The sequence below is a fragment of the Penaeus vannamei genome, chromosome 8 (assembly GCF_042767895.1).
Source record: "Penaeus vannamei isolate JL-2024 chromosome 8, ASM4276789v1, whole genome shotgun sequence".
In the NCBI taxonomy this organism is placed as follows: domain Eukaryota; kingdom Metazoa; phylum Arthropoda; class Malacostraca; order Decapoda; family Penaeidae; genus Penaeus; species Penaeus vannamei.
In genome coordinates this window covers 21,893,545-21,905,369 of record NC_091556.1, presented here as the reverse complement: position 1 = coordinate 21,905,369, position 11,825 = coordinate 21,893,545, and the positions used below count along the sequence as shown (strand labels likewise).

Below are 11,825 nucleotides of genomic sequence, written 5' to 3'. Positions count from 1 at the left end.
TCCCCTGCCAGACAAGCCGCACGGCAGGCAACTGTGGTTTCCAGTGTCTCCTGAGAGATTAAATTCTGTCTTGCCCTCGGGCATTCTCCAATCGAAGTACAGGGACCGTCAGATTGTCAAGCGCTGTGAAGCGATCAGAGATTGTCTCAGCAAACCCCCGAGCACGCTCCCTCTCCTTCAGCCTGTCCAAATGAAACACCCTAGGGTGGTCATTGGGCCAGTGGGGAGTTTTGAAGTGAACCCGGAGGGTAGCCACAACCAATCTATGGTCAGTACCACAGAACTCATCACTCCTATAAACCCTGCAGTTCTGGAGGATCCTCCAACGAGTGCTAACGAGAATGTGTTCGATCTCCTTGGCTGTAATACCCGCATCGCTGTAATGTCCAATCACGTGGGTCTGGGTGCTGATACCAGGAGACAGAAATCCTCAATTTCTGGGATCTTGCAAAATCCGGGAAAAGGAGGGAATTCTCGCTGCCGGTATCAGCTCCCGAACCATGAGGACCGACAGAAATCTCATAACCAGCTCGATCACAGCCAGATACCGCATTGAAGTCACCCAGAACAATACGAATATCTCGCTGGGGACAACTGTCTACCACAGATGCAAGTTTGGTGTAGAACATCTCTTTCACGTCGAGTTTACAAACATCGGTAGGAGTGTACACAGCAATAAGAGACATGAAGCCAAATGACAGTTTTAGTCTCATTACCATTATACGCTCATCGACTGGTGTGACCTCTACCACCGAGGGCTGGAGCCTATTGGAGATAGCTATGGCTACTCCCTGAAGATGGTGACCATCGCTGGGGCCTGACCAGTAATAGGTGTAGCCACCTACACCACTGATCATGCCGCTGCCAGGTCCTCTCACCTCTGAGAGAGCAGCCACCCCAACTCTCAGCCTCCCCAATTCCCTCAATAGTAGGGGCAACCGATCATCCTGACGCAAAGAGTGGACGTTCAAAGACCCCACCCTGACTTCCTGCCTGAGGTTAACCCTCGGGCAGTTACTCTGGGTGGACGCCATCTCTGCCATATGTATATATGTATATAAATATACATACATATATACATGTATATATGTATATATGTATATAAGTATATGTATGTATGTATGTATGTATATATATATATATATATAATATATATATATATATATATATATATATATATATATATATATATATATATATATATATATATATATATATGAATGTGTATATATACATATAAATATACATTTATAATATGAATGTATATATGTAAAGATATACATATAGATATACATACATATATATATATATATATATATATATATATATATATATATATATATATATATATATATATATATATATATATATATATATATATATATATATATATATACATATAAATATACATATACATATAAATATATATATACATATATGTAAACAAATATACATATATGTGTACAATGATAATAATTTATTTATTCATATATATATACATACATGTATATAAATATATATATGTACCTATGTACATAAATATGTATATCTATATAGATATACATATATATATATGGTACTGAGACTGAAGCTATCTTTTGGGTTCATGACTCTTATTGCTGTGTACGCTCCTACCGATGTTTGTAAACTCGACTTGAAAGAGATGTTCTATGCCAAACTTGCATCTGTGGTAGACAGATGTCCCAGGTGAGATATTTGCATTGTTCTGGGTGACTTCAATGCGGTATCTGGCTGTGATTGAGCTGGCCATGAGATGTCAGGAGCTGATGCCAGTTGTGAGAATAGCCTCCTTTTCCGGGAATTTGCTAGGTCCCAGAAATTGAGGATTTCTGGCTCCAGGTACCAGTGCCCAGACCCACATCATTGGACATGGTAGAACGATGCGGGTATTGCAGCCCAGGAGATCAACCACATACTCATTAGCACTCATTGGAGGATCCTCCAGAATTGCAGGATGTACAGAAGTGCTGCATTCTATGGTACTGACCATAGATTGGTTGTGGCTACCCTCAGGGTTCACTTCAAAACTCCCCAGCAGTCCAATGATAACCCCAGGGTGTTTCATTTGGACAGGGGAGTGTGTCCGTGGGTTTGCTGAGGCAATCTCTGGTCGTTTCACAATGCTCGACAGTCTGACAGACCCTCTTCTTCTGTGGGATACCTTCAAGCATGAAACACTTGATGCAGCTCAAGAGACAATTGGTGCACGCCCAAGGGCAATACAGAATTTCATCTTGCATGAGACACTGGAAGCCACAGATGCTTGCCGTACGGCTCGTCTGACAGGGGATCGGGATTTGCACCATTCTTGTGTGCGCAGAACTCGGTCTCTGTTAAGAAGGGACAAGAAACAGTTAGTTTATTAGGAGTCTTGCTGAGGAGGTAGAAGGCCATTTCTTAGTAAATGACCTTTGTCCTGCATACCAAGCCCTGAGAAAGCTGAACTCCATGAACTCTTCACAGGTGACAGCAGTTCGCTTAGTAATTGGTCAGATCATTTCAGATCCTGTTGCTGTGTGGGAACGTTGGGCTGAGTATTTTGAACAGTTGTATCAGGCTGATGCACCAACAGTTAACTTGGATACGGGCAGTGCCGAGATCCCACAAACCAATGAGGATCCTCCCTCCCTAACTGAAGTTAGGGGGCAATCTCTAAGCTGAAGAATGGTAAAGCAGCAGGTATCTGCGGCATAACAGCTGAACTATTAAAGGCTGGTGGTGAACCTATGGCGCGGATGTTACATGCTGTCCAGGCTGCCATCTGGCGGTCCAGTACCGTTCCTTCTAACCTGTTGAGGGGTGTGGTCATCCCTCTCTGGAAGGGGAAGGGGGACCGATGGGACTGCAACAATCACCTAGGCATCACACTGCTCAGTATAACAGGCAAGGTTCTCGCCCACATCCTTCTGTGACGTATTAGAGACCATCTACTAAGGCACCAGAGACCAGAGCAATCCCGATTCACTCCTGGTAAGTCCACAATACAGTATCCTTGCACTTCGAGTCATTGTAGAACGCCACCATGAGTTCGGGCATGGGATGGTTGCAGCCTACATCAACCTCAAGAAGGCATTCAATATGGTGCATCGGGAATCACTCTGGGAGATCTTGAGACAGAGGAATTCCAACAAGGATTATTGGACTAATAGCAAGTCTGTATGCTTCTTTCCTGTTAGTTCAACACTTGCATGGACTGGATACTGGGCAGAGCTACTATTCAAAGTCATTGTGGAGCAATGCTGGGCAATTTCAAGGTTACAGACCTTGACTTTGCTTATGATGTTGCTATTCTATCTAAGTCTGGAAACCTTAGTAGTGGCTCTGGATGCATTTAGCAATGAAGCAAAACCCTTGGGTCTAGAGGTCTCTTGGACCAAGACCAAGGTCCAGGACTTTGGGGACTTGTTAGGAGAACTTGTTCAGTCAGTACGTGCTTGTGGTGAGGACAGTGAAGTCACAGAGAGCTTTACATACCTTAGTAGTGTAGTTCATAAGTCAGCAGATGGATTGGCCTGGCATCAGATGTCGGTACCTGTGCAGAAGGACCAAGCTATGGGTTTTCAAGGCCCTGATAATGCCAGTTTTGCTATACGGTAGTGAAACCTGGACATCATCCTGTGCCTTGGAGGCGCGGCTTGAAGCCATTTGTAAAAGGTCCTTGCGCCGGATCATGGGTACTGTTGGTGGGACCATGTGTCCAACCAACGGTTGCACCGTGAGATTGGCACATGACCTGTTATCTGCACAATCTGTGATCGCCAACTCCGGCTATATGGTCACCTGGCTCGCTTTCCTCAGGATGATCCTGCCCATCAGGTTGTCTCTGTTCGAGACAACCCTGGGTGGAGGAGGCCTGTAGGACGACCTAGGAAGTCGTGGCTTGGGCAGATCGACCAAACCTGTTGTTAAGAAGTCGAGATGGGCCGAGTCCCTGCCTGGTGTCTTGCCATGAGGGATCCTCGTAGGTGGAAACAAAGGGTGGATGTGGCTATGCGCCCCCGTCAGGGTTAGTCCCTTAAGATGATGATGATGATGATGACTGCTAGGAGTGAATGAGTGTGCGAGTCGAAGTGTGAACGAAGCCCCATGAAGCAGTGACGTATGTATGTGAGGATGTATGTATTCAAATGAAATAAAATGTTGAATGAGTAAATGAATGTTGAATGTGGTGTGTGTGTTTTGTTATTCTTACATTATATATATTTTTTCAATGTAATCATTATAATTATTTCTTAATAAGCAAGTGACCTAATGAGTGACCAATATTCATTCCATGACCAAAGAAAATGAAAAAACACATATAGAAAATCAAGAAAATGTGACCAATGGAAATAAATTGAACTAGAGTAATGTGCAAATAAAATATAACAAAAGAAAATCACATGAACCAACAGATGAAAATAAAACAATGAATGTCCCGGGGAATCCCCTAGTGTGACGTCCCAATCACTCTCAGACAGCTGCCCAGACGAGACACACCCACCCGAGGGGGTAATCAACCATAACTATTACAAATCCTCAGTAAGGAAAAGTGAACCTGTGTTAAACCCTTAGTAAATGCGAAAGTGATTTCAATACTGAACAAAAAAGAAAGTACAGACATGAAGCAAGATAAGGGTATTTATCAATCAACAGGGTTTCCAGTTTGTATTGGACAATTGTTGAGCCGCGTCATAAAGTACGCCCTTCTGCCTGCGTGAGGCGTAAGGTTTGAGGAATGAGGAGAAGAGGCCATAAGTCTGAATATAAAAGAAAAGGCGAGGAAGTGAAGAAAAGTGAAAAGTGGAAAAGAAAAAGTGAGATGTATCACACCCGGACTTTACGTAAGATCTTGTAAGGAAACAGTGAACTTTACGGTCACATTGGTCACATAATCATACATAATCATAAGTGCACTAAATTAGGGGTAATAGGATAATATTTTATTGCTTTATCATATAAATTAATTTGCGTGTTTAATTTTTTTTTCTTTATAATTTTGTATTGTGTGTGTATTGTGCGTGTAGTGTGCGTGAAATCCAGTAATAAATCTGGGTATTAAAAGTTTCTTTTCCTTTAAACCTAATATTAAATCTGAACAACAAAGAGGTGATCCGCAAAAGGTTGTACTGGTGGCGGGCCCAGGCCAGTAATCAAGATCTCTTTTTCAAGCTTTACATACATACATACATATATATGTATATATATATATATATATATATATATATATATATATATATATAAATATATATATTAATATGTATATATATATAATAATATGTATATATATATATATATATATATATATATATATATATAATATATATATAATATAGATATATAGATTGATATATATATATATATATATATATATATATATATATATATGTAATATATATATACAATATAAATATATATACATATATATATATATATATATATATATATATATATATATATATATATATGTATATAATATATATATATATATATATATATAATAAATATATATATATATATATATATATATAATATATATATATATATATATAATATATATATATATATATATATATATATATATATATATATATATATATATATATATATATATATATATATATATATATATAATATGCATATATATATATATATATATATATATATATATATATATATATATATATATATATATATGTAATATATATATATATATATATATATATATATATATATATATATATATCTATATATATATATATAATATGCATATATATATATATATATATATATATATATATATATATATATATATATATATATATATATATATATGTAATATATATATATACATATATATATATTTATATATATATATATATATATATATATATATATATATATATATATATATATATATATATATATATATATATATATATATATATATATATATATATATATATATATATATATATATATATATATATATATATATATATATATATATAAGTATATATATATATATATATATATATATATATATATATTTATATATATATATATATATATATATATATATATATATATATATATATATATTTATATATATTTATATATATATATATTTATATATATATATATATATATATATATATATATATATATATATATATATATGTATATAATATATATATATATAAAATATATATCATATATATATGATAATCTGACAAATTTGTTGTTATACATAAATTCTCTCATGAAAACCAATGAAAACATACATGACAGATTTGCTATACTGGGTAATGAAATTGCAATCAATTTATATTTTTAGGTTTCCAACTGACTTCATGTCTGTCACTTAACCCCTACGATCCAGATGATGTTACAATGGAAAAATCTGGGTTGAGGGCCGGGTGATGTGAACATGACGTCATCGGGCAAAATGGCCAAGTGCAAGGTGACATGAACTTACTGTCATGAGTGAAGGCCAGGGTGATGGAAAAGACTCACCATGAGTGAGCAAACCTCTTGGAGTGTGCTTACACTTATTTGGCACTTAGAAAGAGGCTTTAGCATTATTCCAATTGATAAACAAATACGGAATGTAATGTGCGTAAGCTGTGACTGGAAGCGCACCGGCTCCAGGGAGGACACCATTTCCATGCTGCGCACTGTATTCCTAGCAACTGCGACCAGCGGAGTAGGTTGTATTATGGAAAATTGAAAATTATGAAAAAATGAAATATATGACACAAATAACCAAATACATTTTTTTTTACAACATAGAGAGATGATGTGGAATCTGGACAAGGAAAATGAGAATCATCATCTGTTTAAAGCAAATCAAAAGACAAATATGGACACTGTAAAATGGCAAAAAGGTTAAAAAAGTTTACACAAAATAACTTTGCAATGGGGAGGCACAGAGTCTTGTCACCGGTCATGGGTTTTTGTGCATGCCCGGCCTACGCACCACTTGCCCAAGGCTACTTACTTAACCCACTTGCCTGTATTTTCGGCACCATGATTTCCATGACACAACCAGATCTAATGGGTTAATAACAAAGCAATTTCTATCAAAATTATCAAATTACCTGAAAATCTTGTGAACTTACTTGTCTAGCAGGTAAACTACTGCCAGAGTAGAGATGAGTTCTGTAATCGAGAAGAAGAGCTGATGATTCCACTGTCTATAGAAATCATCATTCCAGTAGTTAAAGTACGACCACCACGAGTAATAATGCGGATACACGCTAGCTATAAGCAGCACCAGCATTGATTTACGCAGCTGTGGATATGGAAAAGGACACAATTTCAAACTACTAATACAAATCAGTTAATAACAAACATGAAGTTAAAAAAATAATAATAATAATAAAAAAAAATAACAATAATAAATCTGAATAGCAATGTATTAAACCACTAAAGACAGTGGGATACCTGGAGCATTGACCATTTCAGGGCATCTCATATGTGGGCCGTCTGCCATGTGTGCGTACATTATGTCTCACATGAGAGATAATGCCTGGTCTTCAGCAACATCTGCTTTGACCTCAGTGGCTGCTATTTGTTCCATATTCCCTGCTAGGTCAAAGTGCAAGAATTTTCCTGTAGATATAGAGGTGTTTGCACCTCATTCATTGCTCACTTTTGCAAAGTCTCACTTTGCCAGCATTCAAAGACGCCTCCTCCTCCTCCACTGAGATCAATGACCACTAGCCATTGACTTCATCAGTACCTCCTGCCAAGGTGCTTTGGTTTACCTCTCAGTCTCCCACCTTCTTCAACCTCTCCCCCGAGGAGAGTGGTGATGACTGGTTACAAAGTAAGGTGGAGGACATTGTCATCCCACACTTCAATGTATCCAGTTCAGAGGACAAACTGAATTTTGTCTCCCAGGTCAACACCACACTTAACAGCAACAAACCCCTCTCCAACGTGGCAGCTATGCTGTTGCAGAGGAACATTCCAGAAGATTTGTCAAAAGGACAATTGCCTATGTGTTTCAGCTTTCAAGGTAGTCCTGGGGTCAAAGTCACCATGGATGTGTCGAATATTTGATGGGCTGGGATATAAGTTGTTTGTGGACAAATGGTACTCATCAACAAATCTTTTTATAAAATGCAAGCAAGAAAGACAAATGTGGTTGAGACAGCCCAGATAAACAGAAAGTTCATACCCAAGGACCTCACTGTGAGGAGTAAGTCGGCTATCACAGCAAGACGGGGTCGTTGTCCTTGCAGTGGAAGGATTGCAACACCATCACCATGCTGTCAACAGTCCATACCGCTGTAATCTTTGGGGATAAGCCATTGGTGGTAGTGGATTACAACAATGGCATGAAATTTGTTGACAATGGCGATCATATGGCAAGACTCACTGGTTCAAATTCTGGTACATGAAGGTCTTTTTCTTCCATTTTGACATAGCCATTGTCAACACCTGGGCCATTCATCATGCCCTGGGTGGAGAGGAGTCACAGAAGGTCTGCTGCATGAGGAGGGACCTATAGCAGTGATGGGGCGCCATCACTGAAATCCCTGATGGTAGGAGTAGGTTGGTGTTCAGGCAGGGTCAGCAGAGGAGCAGCAGGAACTTCTGCCCTGACTACAATGTAGGCCTCTGTATCTATTGGTACTTCAAGGCTTGGCATGCAGCTCACTGATGCCATTCACAGGGAAAAACAATGATTTTTTTTTCTCTTCATTTTATAAAAACTAAAGGTATCTTGGAAAATGTGTTATTAAGAGTAACCCATATGAGAGACTCTACGCTAAAATTTCCAACCACTGCAACAAGAGTTGCATTTTAGCTTTATGTACATGCAAAACACCATGTTCCTTTCTTAAAGTAAAATCATAGCTCATGCTCTGATTTGGTTGCCCGCAGTGTGTAGCCTGCACAGGGGTTCCCGGTAGTGGCTACTCACTGCAATAGATACCATCTGGAAAGAAGAGTTTATGGCACTCCAAAGGAACCATCACCAGTAGGTTAATGGTACTATGTGATCTATCATCAGCATAGTTAAACTTTTTTCTTATCAAATTTCTAAATTATCATAGGGCAACAAAATAAATGGAAAAAGCAAAATGAGTCTCTCTTCCTACCCGAAATGTTGGTTTCATTATTTCTATGTTGTCAGTTTTCAGCCTTTTAAAACATGCAACACACTAAGCAAGCACTAATATCATAGTCATACCATCATATGGACAGGTTACAAAAAACAAGAATTCTGATTGTTTTTACAAGTTCAATACCTAACATTAATAAAAACAATCAGCTCCCTGATGAAAGCACTTATTACTGCATTGTATATGTAAATCAAAATATAATTTCAATTATTTTCTTTTCCCCTCATTCTATTTCCTTACTTATTTCCAATTTTCCCTAAAGTTTTCTAGGCATTTCATAAAACACTGGCTAAAAACCACCATAATAACAATTAGGAACATTGTGTTATCTGTGTGATTTTTTTATATTACTGTATTATTCAATTTTCCATAACACAGACAGGAACAGTTCCTGCATGTGGGCAAAGTGTCCTCCCTTGAGACAGTACCCTCATAAGCATGGTTGACAGATGGTAAACCTTGAACTTTTTGTACCAGTTCAGATCCTGCAAGAGCTCCTGAACAAGCCCCTTCCTGAGTGTTTTGTGCACTCATGACGAGACGTCCACAAGACTCAGTGATAACTTCCCATGATGAGTGGTTTCTGTCACCTTCCCCTCAGCAAAAAAAATTCATGACAAGACATCCACATTACACACATCCACCATGATAGTGTAAAGTCTCAAGTTTTATAATGCCATCATCAGCAGGTGGTATTTTACCAAGAAACTGTGAAATAACCATGCATTACCATATTTAGAAACTATCAACCAACATATTAGTATATGGTTAAACTGCCATTAAGCATGTGTTAATTAATGATCAAATTGCTAATATACTAGGTGTTTTTGATGACAATTTTTAAAATCAAGAAATGCAATCCTATTCTATTACTGCTTTCACTTTCTTCATAGGTAAAGCTATATATATTAAGAATTCACATACAAGCTCACAAGAATTCATATATTCATCACTCTCCTTTTCAAGCAAATATCTGACACTGTGCACATGTCAAAGGCTTTTTGACAAATCTAAGAAGCCATCATGGGTACAGTCAGATGCACAGTACAAACAGCACAAATAGTGAAAGGTTCTTGATAAGTGTTCTGTACTCAGGCATAAAGGTACAGTTCCTATAGTGGCCACACGAATAAAGGCAGACTATAAACCAGGAGGAAGTAGAAGTGCTAAAGAGGTCAACTATATTCTTGTAGTGAGCCATCCCTGCAGCTGTTCATTGAATATAACCTTGTCTTGTGTGACCAGTTGGAATGGGGTAGCACTAAATTGTCATTTTCTAGGAGAGGTTTATCTAAGAATTTGCACTTTAAAAAATAACCAAGAAAAATTGCTCCAGATAAAAAAAAAAAAATACATAAGAGGAGTAGAAGAAGGAGGAGGAGGAGGAGAAAAGCAGAAGAATTTTTTTTATACAAAACAATTCTAGATCTCTTCTTTCTTTGAGCTGCAATTACGGAAGTAGCCCCTGAAAATTCACATCTTCAAGGAAGCCACATTACCGAACAGAATCCTTAACAGCAAATAAAGTGATGGAAATGGGGATATGTAGGGGTGTTGCATATACCCATTTCTGAAATTTCCAATGTCTTAATATCTAGTGTCTACTAACGGAGACATTTACCATCACCTACTTTCTGTTAAGTTTCCATTAATAAAACTTAATTTTTCCTTTAAATAGCTATATAACTATCATTATATAATCAATTCAGTTTTCATAATAAAACAATTATGTGCATCAATTTTAAGCAATTATGGGCTATAATCACACTTTAAAACATACATAAAAACAAACAAAAACAATAAAAAGATGAAAACTTAATGACAATCAGTTCTATCTGCTGATAATGCACCACAGTATAATCTCATGTGGTTGGGTATAAATCCTGGATATAGCCTTCCCATATCCTAGTCTCTGGAGCCCATTTCCACCAATGGTTGAGTGATTATGTTCCTTTCTCACCTGACCAGAGAAGTGGAGCCGCAACGTCCTCTTGACAGACTCATAAATCAAAAGAATGGAGAGGACAGTCACCATCCAGATTTTGAAGGTGTTGGATGTAATGTTGAAGTAGATATGCTTATAGCCAGATGGACCTCGTTCATAGATACCTGAGTCACATGTGGAAGAAATGGTGAAAATTAAAAATATATATTTTATCATATTTCCTACTTATTGTTTATAGAATGATTCATAATTTTGAAAAAAGTACACCAAAACAGAATTTGCTTCATTCTGTTTCCACTGTTTATAAATGTCTATCTACTATTTAGGAAAAATAAGTTTTGTAATCTTGACCTGAAATATTGTGAAACAGTTGAGCTTAGTTAAACCCATCTAGGATAAAATGAAATTCAGAAAAGGGAAAATAGCACAAATAAGTATCCACATATACAAATTTTACCAAATAGCTATCTCACTCCAAATAACCTTATATGCTCTAAGATTTTACACATAAAAAAGATAAGACACTGCAATTATGACATAATTTTTTTACCAATTGTAGACCATACCACTGCAATCTTTTGAGCTATAGTTTTTCAAGTTATCCCTTTAGGAAATAATTGTCGCTTTCTGGAAGCTGGAAAGTTATATAAAATTACTCAAATACACATGAAAATGATATCATAAGAAATAATAATCTTGCTACCAGACAGGTATCTTCCAAACTTGCAATTTCCTAAAACTGT

The 11,825-nt window shown here is 36.7% G+C and overlaps 1 protein-coding gene across 1 annotated transcript; it reads right to left on the bottom strand.

Moving 5' to 3' along the window:
* Window positions 1-7,117: 7,117 nt before the first annotated feature.
* LOC138862333 (uncharacterized) lies at window positions 7,118-11,472 on the bottom strand. The gene is made up of 3 exons (XM_070124058.1): window positions 11,469-11,472; window positions 11,098-11,246; window positions 7,118-7,294 (listed from the first exon to the last, which is right to left on the bottom strand). Exons 1-3 carry the CDS (start codon window positions 11,470-11,472, stop codon window positions 7,118-7,120), a joined length of 330 nt encoding a protein of 109 aa, XP_069980159.1.
* Window positions 11,473-11,825: the final 353 nt, after the last annotated feature.

Excerpts from the sequence above, each read along its gene's own strand:
- LOC138862333 (XM_070124058.1), bottom strand. Across the intron at positions 7,295-11,097 it reads GGCTCCACTTCTCTGGTCAG|CTGCGTAAATCAATGCTGGT; the intron begins GTGAGAAAGGAA and ends CCATATCCACAG.